Consider the following 19,993-nt stretch of genomic DNA (forward strand, 5'->3'; position numbering starts at 1 on the left):
ACGTCCACAGCTCTGGAGACTGATTCGAAGAAGTTAATCAGGTTCAGGAGACAAGATCGGCCCTTCACAAACCCAAACTGGGTGGGGTCCAGTGTTTGAAGGTTGCCAATGTCTTTGTTTATAAGTTCCATGATAATACGTTCTATGGCCTTGCAGATCAGGCTCATCAGACTGATGGGACGGTAGTTCCTGGGATCCAAGGTGGATCCCACCTTGTGGAGTGGGATAACTGTAGCTGTGCGCCACTCAGTGGGCATGAAGCCTGAGGTGAGGCTATGATTAAACATGACACTTAGGTGAGGTGCAAGTTCATTTTGTAGTTCATGTAGTACACGGCCCGGGATGTCATCTGGTCCCATGGATGCTATATTCTTAGCTTTGGAGAGTGCGGTTTCTACCTGTGTGGCCGTGATTACCGAAATTTGGCAATATTTTGATATTAAGATGGGCCCTTTAGGGGGTGAGAGGGGGGTGAAGTTGGCACTAAATCAATCTACCAGGATATTGGTAATATCCTTGGGATCAGTATATTTAATGCCATTCTGTTGTAGCTCAGAGCAGATCTGAGCATTCCCATTTAGATTCTTGACATAACTATAGAATGCTTTGTGGTTGTCTTTGGAATATTTGGCAATTTTATTTTCGTAACTAGCTTTGGAGGATTTTATGAGGGATCTCAGCTTCTTACTGAGGCTGGTAAGGGAGTTTTTTGCATCCTGGGATTTTCCTCTTTTCTGCAACAGTTTCTTCCTTCTGTTGTATAGTTTGTTTATGGCAGGGGATCAACAGATTGGCTTCCTTTTTGTGGAGGAGAACGTCTTGGTTCTATTTGGGATGGCACAATTCATGGATGTGCTTGTACAGTGCCTTAGTGTAGTATTCGGCAGTCAAACTTTCAGCTCTTGTCTGAATGGGTGCCATGAAGTTTGTCACTTCTGACTTAAGTAGCATGAAGTTGGCTTTGGAGAAGTTTTTTACACAGGTTTCCTTACTGGGGGGTTGGGGTGGGATGTGGATGTCAAGGGTGATTTCCTTATGGTCAGACCTGACCAATGAGGGGGTGCCCACTCATGTGGAGTATCTATCTCCCATGTCGGTAATGACCAGGTCTAGGATATTGGACGCCCTGGTGGGACAATGGATTAGTTGATCCAGGGCATTAGAATTTATTAATTCCAAGAAACGTTGGGAAAAGGTGTTGGTACCCGAGTAGTTTTCTCAGTTAATGGCAGGGTAGTTGGAATCACCCAGTATTAGGGTGTTTGATTGTATCTTAATATTTTCCAGTATGTTTAGGAAGGTATAGTGAGAATCTTGGAGCATGGTGGGGGATCTGTAGCAAGCTACAGTTTGGATTGCAGTCTTACCTAGTGTTAGTTGCACCTGGAGTATTTCTGATACATTGTGTTGGGCAACTAGCCTGGAGGTGTGAATATCCATGGTGAATATGGACACTCCTCCACCTTTAGTGTTTCGGTCTTGGTTTGGTGGCCAAAAAGTGTGGTAAGAGTTGTAGCTTGGTATTGCAGAGGTGCTCTCTGGAGTCTTGAACCAGGTCTCAGTTACTGCACAGATATCGATGTTCTCCATTTTTAGGAGTGCTTCGAGAGAGTGCATTTTGAGGTTTAGACTTCTACCATTGAGTAGCATTACTTTCAGATTTTGCATGCTTGTATCTGTTACGGTGGTGGTTTTGTCCTTTGAACCTTGCCTAAAAAAGGCACTATAGGGGTGGCAAGAGCTTTAGGCAGTAACGTGTTTCCCAGGGGTGACAGGTGCAGACCATTTCTGGCAAAGCATCTTGGTTTCTCGATCATGTCATCCCAGGCAGACCGATACTGGATCCCCTTTGAATGACACCAGGAGCTTAGCCAATCGCTGAAGTCAGTCATTTTGTCCTTGTACTGCGGTATCATTCTGGGCGATGGCAAAATGCTACTCAGGGCTAGGGTCATACCGGCCTGGGCCACATGATCTGAGAGCTCATCCATGTCTCTTTTCATGTAGTCCAGACATTAATAAATGTTTAAAAAGATAAGAAAAAACTCTTTTAATTAGCTTCATTGTATGATATAAATAATTACTTTATCACCTTGGCAATGCCAGTGTTAACCTATCTACCATCCTTGCCAACTCTGACTTTGTTTTTATGGCTAAACCATATTATTCCTGGGTAAATCTGGCACCACCCAGTGATGTTCTTCATATTGGTTACTACTGCAGTTGCCTTAGCTATATGGGTTATATCCTGCCAAGGATATAACAGCCAGCCAGCTTTCAAAGCTTCAGGCACCTTCTGTGTACCCAAGCTGTCAAGCACCTCAAGCTGAGCTGACTAAAAGACAATTTTGGGTGTGAAGCCCTTTCGACCTCTACTGCCACTGAAGAGTATGCTCCACCAAGGCTTGTGCGGATCAAAGGTCGGCTTGGGTTTTCCTTAGATGGGCAGATAAATTGAACTTAAAAAAACTTTAGTTTTTTTTAATTTTTATGATGTTTTATTACTTTTAACTTCAGGAAAGTTATTTTCAAGCTAGAAGTGCTGTGTTTTAACGATAATCTTTAGACTGTAACATACTTTTAAATAGAACACTCGCTGTTTTTTCAGTTTAAAAGTAGCGTTAACTAACTGATAAAATATTTTCGGTGGAGAATTGTGTTTATTTTTCCATTGTGGGGCTGCCGTAGTGTTAGAAAATGCTTTGTACTATGTATTTTTTTTTCTGGCCGAAAAAAGTAACTTATGTGGACTGGCAGTTTTACTGGCATTTGTTGCATGTTTTCCCCAAGAGAGAGAGAGGCACCATTTTCGGCTTGACCATGGAACACATTGTCAGTCTCAAGGTTAGTCCTTCTTCAAGCCACAAAAAGAAAAAGTTAAGCAAACAGCCTTTGACCCCACAGCAGGCTAGCAATTTACCTCAGCTGCAGGTAGGTGACTCTTCTGCGGCCATTTGCTCTACATCTTTTACCCTGGATCCCTCTGGTGTAGCAACTATGGCCACTATGGACCAGGGGTTAGCCTTGTCCTCTGTGGCTGTCTCCTCAGTGGGCAAGGTAGATCTGCTCTTGTCGGTCCTAGGAGAGTGTACAGGGAATGTTTCCCTGTTGTGTCAGAATGCTATGCGCATCCATGGGGAAGAAGGGGTTGGCCCCATTTTTCTTGTCAAAAAACCCCCAGAAAACCAAGCATGTCCCTACTCCTCAAATTTCTTTGGATATGAGTAGTTTACTGCTACTGGCTCTAGGTTCTCAGTTCCTCAGAAATTATTATGTGTTGTTACAGAAGGGTTTTCAAAAACCTGCACTCATTCCTCCTGTTCTGTCTGCTTCACAGCATGTGTGTCTTACTGCCTCCAATTTTCCTGATAGTCAACCAGCTGTCTCTAAAAAGGCAGATAGGATATATAAAGTTCTTCAATATTTTAAATTTGTATACAGAACTCCAAAACCAGACTCGATAGCTATAGCCTTATCTGACTCCTGTGCTGCTCAGCACTTAGTTAATTCCAATCCTCCACTTCCTAATAAAGATCTGAAATGTATTGATAGGTATGGGGGGGGGGGGGTATACCTCTGCAGCTTTGAATTTCAGAATTTTAAACTGTTAGGCTCATATGTTAAATTATTCTGACATACTGTGAAATTATGATGAATGTTTTATCTACAATTTCTTTTTGTGAAAAAAAATGTTTCTTCTATTGCACAGGTCACTACCCATTGTTTACATTGTGTGTATTGATACTTCTTCCAGGGCTATGGCCACTGGTACTACTTTAAGGAGGTTTGCTTGGCTGCATTCTTCATCATGTGCTGTCCCAGGGAGGGATAGAACCAGTTCCTCCTTCCCTTATAGGTGGGGATGGAGTTTTATTCAAGGATGTTCTTAGTCCCAAAGAAAGAAACTGCTTGGAGACCAGTTTTGGCTCTTCCTTTCCTAAAGTTTTCTGTTATAGTGTCCAAATTCAAAATGATGTAATTTCAGTACCTGTTACCTCTTCTTCTTTTAAGTTTCCTGATAACACTAGACTTAAAGATGCTTATCATCATATTCCTATTCATACAGACTTCAGGCGTTTCTTATGATTTTGTATGTCTGGATCATTAACATTTGGACTATCCACTACGCCATGAGTGTTCACAAAGTGTATAACACCAGTTACAGCTCATTGCAGATTACAGGGTGTCCACACTTTTCTGTATTTACATGATTTGCTTATCTTTGCAGAGTCTTTTTATAAATGTCAGGAATCTCCCTCTTGGGTGAGAGATCTTTTGCACAAGCTGGGATTCCAAGAGAACATTGAAAAATCTTTCTTGACGCACTCACACAGGATTGTGTTTCTGGGATATTAACTAGACACCGGAGTTCAAAGAGCTTTTCTTCTACATGGAAAAAAAAAACAGTTCTTTATTTATATCTATTAATAAGGCTTTCCACTCAGATTTTGGTCACTGTGTGGAAATAGCTCAGGATTTTGGGTTTCATGGCATCTCTGAACTCATGATAGCCAGGCAAGACTCCACATGAGAAAGATATAGTGGTATTTGAAGTCTTTTTGGTCTCAGTATCAACACCCTTTATCTTTTCAGATCCCAGTACTGGGGTTTATCAAAAGAGAAATCACTTGATGGAGATAAAATATATTCTTAAATCCAGACCTTCCCTTCTCCCTTCCTGCTCCGAAGCAGTCAGTCACCACAGATGCTTCCGACTTTGTTTGGGGAACAGTTTCAGGAGACATAAAAGTGCAGGGGGTATGTGATACCAAGGACAGATGCAAACACAAAAACATCAAGGAGATGCTTGCTCTGATCAAGGCACTCAATTCTCTGAACCATCTTTAGTTCCTGGGACTCTCCAAGTAGTTACAGACAATACCACAGTGATGTGGTACATCAACAATCAAGGGGGAACCAGATGTACCCCCTTTGCAGACTAGCCATGTTAGCTTGGGATATAGCTTCACAGCACAATCTCACTCTACAGGTATCCTGCATTCAGTCAGAGCAAAGGTGTGTGGCAGACAAGTTGAGCAGGATCAGGGCAGGCCTTCACAAATGGAAACTAGATTCAGGGATCTTCAAAATTTTGATCTATCTGTGGGGAGTTCCTCAGGTAGACATCTTGTACTCCTCTTTGAACAATCAACTGGCAAAATTCTGTTCCAGGACTCCATCCAAGAAGACCTGGAAGACAGATGCCTTTTCTTTTCTTTGGACAGGAATGTTTCTGTATGCCTTTCCATCCTTTCCACTACTATCCAGGGGTACCTCTGAAGATTCAGATGGAAACCCCCAAGATCATTGTGGTGACTCCCTTCTGGTCCAGGCAACTAATGGCCAGGGGCAATTACCACAAGCTTTTTCACAGATAATTGATCTACTCACACAAGACAAGAGTGATGGGTACATCCTGACATAAATCACCTTCAAATGACTGCCTAGATGGTAGGGTCTTAATTCCTTTTAGGAACTTGTCTTTTGAGGATGTGCAGCAAGAATGCCTGCTACAAGAAAATCATATATTAGCAAATAGAAAAGGTTTTCTAGTCGGTGTCAGCAACATAACCAGCACCCATTCAGGTCTAGTTGTTCTCTGGTTTTACAATATTTGTGTCAGTTACTATCCTATGGTCTTTCTTATTCCCCTATCAAGGTTCATTTATTGGCCATTTTGGCATGCCTGCCTAGGGATCCTCTTCTTTCAAGGCAGTCTCATGTCAAAATGTCCTTGAAAGGGGTTTTGCATAACATGCCTCAAAGTAAACTGATGGTCTCTCCTTGGTATCTTAATTTTATGCTAGAGAAACTAACACTTGCTCCATTTAAACCAACTAATCTGGCTGACTTGAGTTTTTTAACATGGAAAACCATTTTACTGATTGCTCTGACCTCTGCAAGAAGGGTATCTGAGTTGTAATCTCTTACGGTGAGTCAACCCTACCTTATTTTCCACAAGGACAAACTTTATTTGAGAATCTTTCTTTTATGCCTAAAGTGGAATTCAAGTTTACTTTAAGCCAAACTATTCATTTTCCCCTTTTCTTTTCTGAATCAAAAAATGAAGGAGAAAGGATACTCCATACCTTGGAAGTCCATAGGCAACTCAACTTGACAGAATGAAATCTTTCTGATCTTCAGATCAATTGTTTATTTCTGGAGACATTAAGAACTGGGGACAACCTGTGTCAAAACAGACCATTTCCAAATGGTTGTCTAAGGCTATTACCTTTTGTTATACTCACAATAGCAAATCTATTCCAGGCAGGGTTATGGCCCAATGTACGATGCTTTCTTCTATGGCTTTTTGAAAAGGGTTGAATTCTAGAAGTATTCTAGAAGCTGCTACCTGGCCCTCTGTACATACTTTTACAAAAGTTTGATTCCTTCTCTAGGTCCAGATTATGCTTTGCTAGGACCATTCTGTATGGGCTCCTGGACCCTTCTCCTTCCACCTTCCAAATATAGTTAGGTATGGTAATCTACCCATATAGCTAAAGCTACTGCAGTAGTTATCAACATATATTTCAAACTCTGAGTGCAAGAAATCTGGACCAAGCCTAAAATAATGTGGGGACAAAAGTCCAAAAAGAGGGACAGAGGTTACTTATTGCTCTTATAAGCTTAAAAAAAGTTGATAGAATAATAGGATTTGTGTTAGTATGCATTTTCTGAGAGATATGAAGTCAGAAACTCAAATTACATCATTATTCAATGACTTCAGTCATCAGTGATTTGAGAGAAAAAAAACTAATTTTATGGGGAACAGACTAAAAATATGACACAGACATCTGAATGAGACTTGGGAACAGGGTGCAAGCATTGGGAACACAGATTGATAGCAATCTGAACTTTGACCACCAAATTTCCACATTGGTAAGGAAAGTCTTCTATGTAGCACACCTCATAAGCAAGGGCATAGCATCCAGGTCAAGGGATGTTATAACTCCACTGTACTCAACCCCTCATCAGATCACTAGTAGAGTATAATGCACCCTTTTGCATGTACCTCACCAGACACCTGCAGCAACTGGAGAGACCTTAGAGGTTTCCCACTAAGAAAATATAGGGAATCCAAACCATGACCTACATGGACAGGCTGAAAGCCCTGTCAGTTTTCTCTGTATCCTATAGGCTGTTGAGAGGTGACTTGTGCCTGGCCTATAGGACAATTTTGGACCCTTCCCTAATGTAAATGCTGCACATCCACAAGTCAAATGGCACAAGAGTCACTCACTCTAGTGATCTCAACCTAGCTTGTGATATTAAATCATTACATTAGAGTGACATCTCCAGGTGCATCTGCAGTTAACTCCTACTGACTCCTCTAGGCGTCAAACATTGCTTGTTCATATTTGCATCAATAATTCCAAAAGCATGCTATTTACAAGGTTTTAAAAGATCTCATCTTAAAGCTTACACAATGGCAAACTCAACTGCATTAATATTTGACCTCTGCCTGGTGCAGGTAAATAGATATTAACTGCTGTTTAATGATATTAATTTACATAGATATAATTTTCACATTTTTCTAAAGATCTCAACAACCAAGTAACACAGACAAAACTTCTTAGCCTCATATGAAAGCTCTCATCTAGATGGTTGAAATATTCCTGACAGTATGCGTGTAACTTGAGTGGTTGCAGACAGATTGTAAGTTGATTATAAAATATTATAAATGTAATAGTTACTGTGTTTACTGTGACTTATAAAATTCAGTTTAAGACCTAAAACCTAAAGAATACTACCACTGTAATAATAATTTGTACTGAAGAGTTCTTCTTTCATTACTGCTATGGTTCCAGAGATATGAACATTTGAAATGTGAGAGCATAATTTGATTCTGTCAAAAGGCTTAGGCTCTGCCCATTGGAAGTTACTTCCTGAGCTCCATTGGAGTGAACCAGTTAAGAGAACATGCTGGAGAGACATATGTGTCTCCCAGAGACTGTTGCTTATCTGGAATAAACTTCCTATTCATGTAAAACAGAGATCCTCACTGACCATATTCAAACACAACCTAGATAACTGGGTGGCAGAATGCAAATTCACCCTTTGGGGTGGCACCCATGTCTCTCATGAACAGGGGTAGCTGGTGTTGATCATAGACCCACTCTGTTCATAAATTTGTTCTGTGAACTACCCGACTCCGAAATATTAACCTCACATCCTGAAATCAATTCCAACAAAACAATAATAATCATAGCTAACTACTTACCCCCGGGAACAACCTATCCATCACAGAAAACCTTCTCTATCAGGCATCAATTAACTTCAACCAAGAAACAATAGTACTAGGGATGCTTTAACCTAGACTGGCTTTCCTGCTCCTCTGATAACCCCTACAACATAATCAACCTCTACAACTTCTCTCAGACCATTAACTCTCCCACTCTCCTTGATAAACATTCCAATAAACAATCAATACTAGACTGGATACCAAACAATAAACCCAACCTAGGTTACCAAGCAGGCTGCCTCCCAGACTCACTTAGTGACCATTCCCCAACTTTTCTTCTCAGGAAACGGGTCCACACACCTAACAACATCATATTCAAAAGCATCCATAGCAAGAAAAACTTCTCCCCCACTATATTTAATTCACTGCTACAGCAATGTGACTGGTTATCACTAAAATTCCTTCAGTTAGATCTCGCTGTACAATACTTTAATAATACTTTCCTCAATATATTAAATAACCTAACCTCGAGATATTAAATAACCTAACTCCCATAAGAAAAGTTTGCACCAATACCAAACAACTACTATGGCTAGCAAAAGACACTAAACGTCTACTTAAACAAAGGGATAGGGCCCAGTCACTTTATTAAAGCTCCAAAAACAAAGATAACCTCACCTCATATCAACAGCTAAGGAATCAAGCCAAGAAACAAATCAACAAAGACAAAAAAAATCATACTTCCAATCATGCCAACAAAAACACCAGAACAGCCCTCCAAAATGTTGGCAAAGTATTAACTATTTCCTAAATGCTGGAAAACACTCAACCCCACCTCCATCTACCAAAAATACATCTGAGTGTATAGTATCACAATTCAATACTCACTTTAGCAATTCAATAACCACCCTCATAAAAAATAATTCTATCTCAGCCATAACAATACCCACGTCAACTGTATCTAAACCTAACACATTCTCTATCAAGCCCATACAAACTAGTTACATAAAAAAGATCCTTACAAAACTAATACCCTGCACGCTTGCAGCTGATCAACTCCCCAATGAATTTTTAAAACTACTAGCTGCTACTTCCATCTCCTATCCTATATCTATAATAATCAACTGCTCCATCTCTGAACAATATGTACCTCTCATCTGGACAATATCTCATATCTTCCCCCTACACAAAGGTGGCCCCTCTATAGACTTCCCAAACTACCGACCTATTGCCATTCTCTCCCCCCTAGACAAAATCTTAGAAAAATGTATTCACTAACAACTCCTTAACCACTTCCTTAACAACATGGATTCCAACCTAAGAATAGCACTAACACCACACTTATAAGTTTCACCAACTCTGTAAACCTACTCAGAAATGAAGGCCAACTTGTCTCATTAATTTTCCTTGGTATGTCCAAAACTTTCGATACAGTATCCTACTAAATACTTATCAACAAGCAACATAAACATATAACCTCAGTACAACATCCCTGACCTGGTTTCACAGCTATTTTTCCTAATTGACAGCAGTCCACCAAATGAGAAAACAAACTCTCTACCCATCATGTGGGAGTACCCCAAGGCTCCATCCTTGGACCTCTCCTCTTCATCATATTTACAAATAACCTCAGTAACTCCACTCAACTAGCCTCTATCATTCAATACGTTGATGATGCCACTCATATCTGCTGTGCACCCTCACCTCAGGAACTACAAGAAAAAACTCAAAAATCTCTCCAAGATATGGAAAGCTACCTCAGTGACCATCAACTCTTACTCAACCCAAACAAAATTAAGCTAATGGCCTTCGGTAATAAAAAAGCTAAAAATAACCTACCTCCTTTCTCCATCTACTCCTCTGATGGTACAAAAACTGAACAAAGCTTCTAGGTGTAACTGTCTAAAATTCGGCAAACATATATCAGTAACAATTCAAAAGTCCACATCAAACTTGGCTCACTGTATAGGGCCAAATCATACCTAACCAACAATGCCAAATTATCCATAGCCAGATCCCACCTACTATCCACCCTCCTTTACTGCTCCCAAATCTTTACTAACCTGTGCAAATCTGATATGAATAACCTAGAGACCTGCTATAATGAAATAGCCAAGATTGCTGTAAACCAACCCCATAGAGCTCATCACTGTTCTGCATTTCACCAACTCACTGGATTGAACTACCCAACCTGTTATCTCTCAAACAACTAACCACTGCCAACAGTATCATCCATAAACCCAATAACTGCCCTGCTCTCATTGATTTAATTCAACCTAATACAAACCTCAGATCCCTTAGATCATCTGACGAATTAATTCTAAAGGTAACTAAATCACTTAACTACTATGGAGACACCCTCTACTCTAATAAAATATCAAAAACCTGGAACTTACTACCCCAAAACATCTTATAAAATCCAAACAGCCACAAATTCAAACTACTCCTAAAAGAATACCTCACTAATCACTAGCTATGCTCCTGCACAGCTCCAGGCTAATTTCACCCACCTAATGTCTCTTTCTATGACTGCATCTGTTTTCTACACATACCAACTTATACTCTTCTATGTAACAGTAAGTTATTACTTATCTGTTTCTTTCACTTCTTCTAACCTAACAACTATGTGAAAAAAATATTTGTTTGTTTATTCTAATTATTATGATTTTTATACTCACATGCATATTGTGAACTAGCCTCCTTGCAACTTTTAATTAAATATTTCAGTATTTGTACACTGTATGTGATACTCTGCTGTATTGTTCTTGTGCTGTTTTTTCTGCCAATTACTTGTGGGAACTTTTCTCCCCAGGTGACAGCTGAAAAGAGGCTTCTGGCCCAGTCGGACACTACCCAGTAAACAAATGTAAATAAATAAAATAATAAATAAATAAATGGGGATACTTGGGATTAACATGGCTAGCCTTGTAAAGGCTCTAGGACTACAAGCCTAGTAACTCCTATGAACCTATGAACCTAGGGATATTCTGCAATGATCTGGGCAGTTAAGAAGTATGGCAATATGAAGAACATAGAACAGTTGTGAAAGATGAAGCTGCACAGCTATCATATCCTTTGCAGTATTTAACCTATATAGCTATGGCTACTGCAGCAGTGATCATTCAAACATCTACTGTTATGGAAAGTTTAATTTACACAACTGTACTTAAGATACCAATTACTAATATAGCAGCTCATTTAACAGGTGACCTCATCTTGTCATCAATTAATACAGTGATAAATGATGGATGGCATGTCTACTGTGCTAGGAAAATATTTGCAAACAGCAATCAGCAATCCATATGAGAAGGTATTACTGAAAAGATATGTTTCCGCTGCAGTCAAAAGCTAACCACAACCTTTGTTCCAACTATATCACCTTGGATTGAAAGTATCTTATTGCTAAAAGCTGGTTATGATTAGGAGAATTTGTTTTAATCTGTTTTGCCCTCTTACATATTCTGAATGCAACTTTCAACTGTTTGCTTCCAGCAATTTAGCACAGATTATTCCAGTGTAACAATAACTTAGGTTCATAGGTAAATACTAGGCAAATTACGCTGCAAACTATAACACACCTAACCAATAGCCAGAAAGTCATCAAATGTGAGAATCAAACATTGTGTGTGTGTGTGTGTGTGTGTGTGTGTGTGTGCGTGCGTGCGTGCGTGTGTGTGTGTGTGTGTGTGTGTGTGTGTGTGTGTGTGTGTGTGTGTGCGCGTGTACCCACCCTTCGATATGCCTTCCCTACTTTCACCAACCTCAGAAATTCTAACAAACAAATTAGACTCATGTTACAGTAAAATAGCAAAATTTGTTACAGGCCATACTTACAGAGTTCATCACTGTTCTGCCCTTCGTGAACTAAACTGGATCGAACTACAGAATCTTATATCCCTAAATCAACTCACAACTGCCGACCTCATTTTCCACAAGCCAAACAACTGCCCTGCACTCAAAAATCTAATTCAGGAACACTTATTCCAGAACACTGAGATCTTCTGATAAATTTCTCCTAAAAGTCACCAAGGCTAACAACAGCTCTGGGGATTTTCTCTTCTTTAATCAGATATCCAAAAAATGGAATTCCATTCCCCAGCACAGCCGTAACACCTCCAATACCTCCAGCTTCAAAGTATTATTTAAGGAACACCTAAGAAATTCCTGACAATTTTCCTGCACTACACCAGGATGACCCTTCCTTACTCACCCATCCTACACATCTTATTCCATTCCAATAACCACCCTCACCTTTCCGGCACTCCTCGCCTCTTCCCTCTCCATCCCTTCTACCCTACCCACTCCTTTACTTCATATGCACCTCTACTGTTTATGCTCCTCTCCCTCTTGCACTAATCTAGATAACTCTCCTTACTTACTCTGAAGTACTGCAATACTGTACCATTTAAATGGAAAATTCCTTCTTAGGACACAAACATGTAGATATTCTCAGTCTAACCCCTGAACTAATTATCAACTTTTTACTGACACTCTGTGAAGTTCAAATACTACTGTTCATAAAACAATCCTACTTCTTCCTTAATCATCTCTTATTTCTCTAATATTTCTTAATATCCTGCACTATTAGTTATCCATTGCTGTAATTTCTGCTAAGTTTACTATAATTTAGCTCATAGTCAGTTAGTATCTCTATGTTGTTGATTTGTTGTAGTTACACGTATCATACATATTAATAGTTGTAGTTACTACTAGATATCTTGCAGTGTAGGTCAGAGCCAGGTACTACCCATTTGCTATTGTATAGCTGTACTGCCTTATGTATTGTATGCATTACTAGGTGTTATGTAGTGGAGCTTTTCTCCACGGGCCTCCACTGAAAAAGGGCCTCCTGCCCAGTCAGACTTTCCCAGTAGACAAATGTAAAATAAATAAATACATATATATATATATATATATATATATATATATGGAGAGAGAGAGAGAGAGAAATTGTATATGTGTGTGTGTGTGTGTGTGTGTGTGTGTGTGTGTGTGTGTGTGTGTGTGTGTGTGTGTGTGTGTGTGTCTGTATGTATATGTATATGTATATGTATATTTCCTGGCAGGCAGCATAGTTCCTTATCTACACAAAGATAATATACAAATATAAAAGGTGAAGGCCACAGAGGCTGTGAGGGCAAATGTAAGTAAACTGTATTGGGTAAACTGGGAAAGGAGTAAAATTATTCATATAAAAATATCACCATTTCTTGTGTTTCTCTTGATGGCTGCAAAACTTTTATGCTCTTTCTTTTACATGCACTGTTCCACAGTGAGGCAATTATTATAGTGACACTGTTATACCCATCACAATGGGTACTTATTAAGAAAAAAAAAACACTGGTAGCCATTTACTTCCCATGACAATCCATTGATAACATCCAAAGATACAATTGGAACAATACTGCTTCAACTTACATTGCCTTTTTCAAATTTGTTCATATTGTTCTTGCTAGCATATAGTTGTCGTTCGCCGGTGTCACCCAGTTCTCCAAAAACGCAGATAAACACATGAGCATCTGTACCACCTCCGCTTACGTTTCCAGTGTAAATTGTGACACGATACTTCACCACTGTGGAAAGTAAACAAATTCCAACTTTAAACTCTAATGTTCTCCAACAAAGAAATATTTTAAAGAATTCACAACAAGATGATCAAGTCCAGTTTTGGCATCCCGATGAAAAATGGTAAATATTTTTGCAGCTGTTGCCTTGGTTTACAGCTTCTTATACAGCTCCTTTACCCCTTCCATAAAACATTATTTTCTCATTTTCCTGATGTACTTTGTTTTTGGTAGTTGTTCATGACAGTATTAAAAACATGTATATTTCTATCTTTCTAACACAATTAGTCGCAATGTTTGTTTTTTTTACCAATAATTTATGCATGACACTTAAGTAAATATTAGATGTTGCTCCAGTTGTGCTATTTATGCATTGCAAAAGTTATTGACAACTGGTAACTTCAAAGCAAGCTGGGGGGGGGACTACAAGAAGCAACTGAATGGGTGGTTTTAATTGGAATTGTTTGGGACTCTATCGTAGCAGTCAAAGACCACTTCTCGTAATCAAACAACAGATGAGAAGGAGTAATTTTCAGAGAGACCACCTCAGTGCCAAGCCCATTATAGCTACTGCACAGACTTTATACACCTCATCCTTTCAACATCCTTCCTTTAAACACACCCTAAAGAACCAAAACATCACTGAAATTATTATGAGGAAGTAAAAGAATTAAGTCTTGGCTCTGAGGGCTTACTGTGCCACAGAAGTCATAGGGTTCTAGATGCTCTGAGGTGCATATTAAGAACAGCTTTTATAATCTTTTCATTCGATGGTGACCTAAACAAAATTCATAACTAAGGTAAGAAATTCTGTCTTTTTTTTCTTTGAAGGTGTGAAGACTGGTAGAGAAGGATGAAGGCTGCCAACCTAGCCAAATAGAATTTAATACATAATTCTGGCATTTGTAAATATAAATGTAAAATACAGGCTTGTTTCTTAAATGAAAGAAAAATACTATAAAATGTTGAACTTCTAGATTGTAGCAACATTGCCATCTGCTGTAAGGAAAACTAAGTCAAGCATTTCAAATCTTTCTTTTGAAGTTAAAATTATTTCAAATCTATCTTTTGATCTGTAGAGCTCGGAGTCAGCCTGTCTGGTCTAGCACATACTTTCTATTGTTTTAACTTAAGGAATAATTACTAGAGTGTACATGTGAAATGTCTTTTATTGTTGTAGCTTCCTGAGCAGGTGTTAGCTTGCTAAATAATGTAGTCTGTTGGTCTGGGAACCCCAGGCTAAGTGTCAAAGAAATGATGTAATGGGAACTAAATGAGAATGATGTAATCTGGAAGGGCCCAGGAGAAATGTTTGCTAGTAATTTTAAAAACTATTGCTGAGAGAGAGACTGTAAGCATTTTGATCTTGGACTATCCAACTCAGCACTGCCTTATGCTCTTTTAAGTAAGTTATCTTAGAAGTGTGTTTTCTTGTAGAAATAGCTAGGACTATAAATATTAGACTAAGTATTGGTTGTGTTATGTCAAAACTGTACTACTGAATTATTTTAAGTTTCTGTGAGATCTCTGAACTCTTGAATAGCACTGTGGTGTAGTAGTATTGTCTTGTGTTTTTAGTATTTATTATTAAATATTTGTAAACCCTTTTCAACTGTGGCTGGTTTATGTAGAGATAAATTAAGGTCTAGAGTATATTGCATGCTTATAAGTGATCCTGTACTAAGCCCTTCCAATAAGCCTTGATTGCTTAAGTTACACTACTATTGGATAACAATATTGCAGAATAATAATTGGACACCCTTTTAAGGGCCTTTTAGTAGCTGATAAATATTAGCTGGTGGTGGCAGTAATTACTACTGTATAGTCTGGGTAAAGGGACACAGCTGGAGAATCTGTGTCAGCCTTTCCCATGAGTGTCTGTGAAGTTGTATAATTACTTATCTCAAATTGTGTGCATGTGTCAGCTACATGGGCAGGAACACAGAGCACTGGTTGGACAGAGAGGGTACTGGAGGTTAACTTGTCAGCTAGGCTGAGATCTGGACCCTATAGCTGTGCCAGTGGGGAGTCTTATTGGGGACCTGGAGGGCAAGGGAGCAACCAGCCCTAGACTGACTGTGATCTCTGTGTGCTCTTAAGGGAAATTGCACTTTACTGTGTGTATTGGTTATCATTTCTCCTATATGAGACACCCTCTCTGGTGTTAGTGGCGAGGATTGAGGCTCCTTGGCTGCTGGGCCAGGGCATGGGCATCACAGAAGGAAATAAGTTGTACCTAAATTTTAATGTTCAAAGTTAACAAAATAATAGTTCCCAATGAAATGAGGTGACAAATGCTTGCAAGGATATATAAATCCTATATGGGAAAAGTGCCTGCTTCCATACCAGTCCAAAAAAGACAGGTATCTTCTGTGTACCCTTCTGGTGTAAAAACATAGGTATCTTCTGTGTATCCCTCTGGTGTTATATTAAGATGAAAGTAAAATCACAAGTGGCCATAGGCATACATAGGTTCATAGGTTGGTACTGGGCTATCTGCCCAAAGGCATATATTAGCCCAGCCACGTTGTGCGGTATTCATTGCCCCTTTAGTAGTTCCCTAGACCCTTGTACTAGCAGCTAGTACCCTTGGCCCCTATCTAGTAGTGCTGTTGGTGTGATCCCTGGTGTGAACTTTCTGTTACCCATCCACTCATCAAGGTTCCTCTTGAAGAGTGATAGTGAGGGGCTCTGTCTTATGTAGATCGGGACCCTGTTCCATAGTAAGGGAAGTCTCTGCGAAGGGAATCTATCCCTCCAGCATGTTCTATTCATTGTTGTGTTGAGGTTTATATCCCTTGAGCGTGTAGCTCGAGTAGATTTGGTTTTGCTAAGATGGAGCATGTTCAACAATTTTGGGTTTGACATGGCTCTGTACGTTAGACAGGGATCGCCTCTGAGAAGGCGGTATGCAACAGAGAACAGTCTTAGCTTTTTCAATTGTGCTGCATAGGGCAACTGTTTGAGGCCAGTAATCCTCTTGGTTAGGTACCTCTGTGGTCTCTCCAGCAGCTGGAGATGTCTAGCCAGGTACATTCCAAGTGGTGCATTGTACTCCATAATGGGTCTGATGAGGGAAGAGTAGAGGGGCACCATTACATCCTTAGATCTTGATGCGAACCCTTTCGTGATCAGATGGGTCACATAGAAGGATTTTCTAACCACTTTGTCAACATGGTTATAAAAGGAAAGCTGACTATCTACTTGGGTCCCTAGATCCCTTATTTCTTCTTCAGATTTAAGGGGATTACCTCCTATGTTGTAGTTTGCAGGTACTTTGTTTTTTCCAAAGGGGATTACTATGCATTTTTTTGCACTTAGCTTGAGACCATGACTTTGACACCATGCATCAGTCTCATTTAGGCCCTTCTGGAGGATCTCCATGTCGGCCTGAGACTCTATTATAGCACCCAGTTTGCAGTCGTCCACAAACTTAGTCATCCACAGCCCTTTCGTGCTTGCCTGTAATTCTTAGAAGTATATGCCAAACAGGAGGGGCCCCAGGACAGAGCCCTGAGGCACACCACTCATTACTGGTCTGGATTTGGACATAGATCCCGCTACTCTTACTTTGTGGGATCTGTCTGAGAGCCAGTTTGCGATCCATCTTGTGATGTAAGGGTTTATACCCAGGCTAGTGAGCTTATCAATAATACCTGAATGGGGAATGGTGTCATATGCTTTAGCAAGGTCAACGTAAGCTGTTTGTACCTCTTTTCCCTTATCTATAGTCTGAGTAACTGTCTCAAAGAAATCCACCAGGTTCAGGAGGCATGATCTGTCCTTGACGAAGCCGAACTGTGTGGGGTCCAGCAACTGGAGGTTCCCAATCTCTCCATTTATGAGCTCCATAATGATTCACTCCATAGCCTTACAGATCAGACTGGTCAGGCTTATTGGTCGGTAGTTCCCAGGGTCAGTTGTGGCCCCACCCTTGTGTAGTGGGACCACTGTTGCAGTGTGCCATTCTATGGGCACATATCCTGTGGAAAGGCTGAGACTGAACAGGGTATTAAGATACTTGGTTAATTCCTTTTGGAGCTCGCGTATGACACAGCCTGGGACACCATCTGGTCCCATGGAGGCAGTGTTTTTAGCTTTAGATAGAGCCTTGTTAACCAACATATCAGTAATAATTGGACTTACACAATCCCCTGGAATGGTAATAGGCCCTGTAGGTGGTGGGGGGTGGGGAATTTGCACTGAACCTGTCAGCCAAGATGTTGGCAATGTCAGAAGGGTCAGTGTATTTTGTTCCATTTTGTACTAGCTCAGAACAGACCTGAGCGTTGCCATTTAGGTTTTTGATGTAGCCATAGAAGGCCTTATGGTTATCCTTGGCATCCTTGGCAACTTTCTTTTCAAAATTAGCTTTAGTTGACTTGATGAGGGCCCTCAATTTCTTACTAATGCTGATCAGGGATGATTTTTCTACTTGAGATTTGGCTTTTTTTTGTATAAGTCTCCTCCCTTTATTGAAAAGTTTGCTTATGGCCGTACATACCTGTGGGTCTGGGGGAGGAAACTAGAGCACCTGGATAAAAACCTAAACAAAACAAGAAGTACATAAGTACATCAAACAAAAGGAATCACTGCCAAAGACTAAACCTGAGAACCATGCGCTGTGAGACAGAAATACCACTCAATGCACTACTGTGACAATGATCACACATTCTGCCCAGACTGCCACAGCCCAATCAACAGCCCACATGGCCAGAAACTAAAGTTGTGTTTATCAGCTGCATACATCTTGTATATCAGATTGTAATAAAATAAAAATTAATAGTCACCCAGAATAATTTAACACACACATATGACCATCAATTATAGACAATTCTATGACTGTAACTATAACCTTAGATGTTTGATTGTGATCAAAATAATGAATAAATACATGAATAATTGCCACAGAGGAATGTGTTGTCTCAGCTCACTGCCTGTCAGAATATAGTGTGCAACCAGCTGCAGCCCTCAACTTACCTGTCATCCTCTAAGCTCAAGACTCTAGAAAAGAGCTGAAAACAATAGGAGACAAAGGACCATAATCAAGAAGATAATACCATTAACTTAGTTACTAGAACAACATACTTTGGATTAATATGCTCTTTTTTCTGAAGGCTATTAAGTCTAAAACTCATGCATCTGTCATTATTCACTGACCAGTCTTTTTTTCTTTGAAGGAAGAATACATTGTGTCTAAAGTTTAATGTTCAAAGCTAACAAAGCAGTAGTTCCCAATAAATCGAGGTGACAAATGCTTGTTGTAAATCCTTTCTGGGAGTACTGCCTTCTTTCATACCTGTTCAAAAAGATGGGTACCTTCTAGGTACCTCACTGATTTCCCAAGAAAAAACACAAATGTTATAAGGAGCACAGTGAAACATGAGGCAAGAATTACAAACATTCTGCAAAATTAGGGCTATTTGAGAGCATCTATGCCCCCACCATATACATATGCACATGTATTATACACAAAGAGCCATCGATTTTAGCCAGCTGTGTGACTATAACTGTATACCACAAAACATGGACTGCCATCGAATGAATGAATGAATAAATGCATAAAACTTGGACTGTGATCAAATGAATGAATAAATGCATAAATAATTGACACATAGGAATGTAACTTCACAGAAAGTTTCCAGAATAACAGGCTTTACATCTTAAGGTTATTGAATCTGAAACTCAAGTGCATATCATTATTTATTGATCGTGGTCCTCATTCATTTACCAGAAAAAAAACACAGACTTTACGAGAAACAGAACAAAATATGAAGTAGAACCAGAGATATTATGTGAAAGCAAGACCAGTTGAGAGCATCTCTGCTCTCACACATTCTTGCATTTATAATGCACACACAACAATGAATTACAGGCACTTGTACAACTGTTATTGTAAAACACCTACATTTGTCTAATCAAATGAGTGAATAAAAACATAAATAGCAGACACACAAGAATGTTATCTTTAGAGTTCAGTGTTGTCAGAATACATTATACAACCCATTGCACCCCTCCCCCATACTGCACAACATCTTAGTTTAAGAATCAAGGAGAAAGTTAAAAATAATGGGAACAAAGGACAAAAATCTTGGCTAGATATTGATCTTACACACTTAGAAAAGTTGCTAGAATAACAAGCTTTGCATCAGAATGCTTTTTTTCTGAAGGCTATTAAATATGAAACTGAAATGCTGCCATTATTAGTGGTTGCACTTCTCACTGATTTTAATGATTTGTCAGGGAA

General features: G+C 39.6%; 1 protein-coding gene across 3 annotated transcripts in view; it reads right to left on the reverse strand.

The window, feature by feature from the left end:
• LOXHD1 (lipoxygenase homology PLAT domains 1) overlaps positions 1-19,993 on the reverse strand; it is a 2,432,812-nt gene that overhangs the window by 1,428,521 nt on the left and 984,298 nt on the right. For all 3 annotated transcript variants that reach the window (XM_044082024.1, XM_044082018.1, XM_044082011.1), the window contains one exon: positions 13,601-13,755. In XM_044082024.1, the coding sequence (XP_043937959.1) occupies positions 13,601-13,755 (155 nt within the window). The remainder of the gene's footprint in view (positions 1-13,600; positions 13,756-19,993) is intronic.

The sequence above is a fragment of the Protopterus annectens genome, chromosome 1.part1 (assembly GCF_019279795.1).
Source record: "Protopterus annectens isolate FY-2018-M chromosome 1.part1, PAN1.0, whole genome shotgun sequence".
Taxonomy (NCBI): Eukaryota; Metazoa; Chordata; order Ceratodontiformes; family Protopteridae; genus Protopterus; species Protopterus annectens.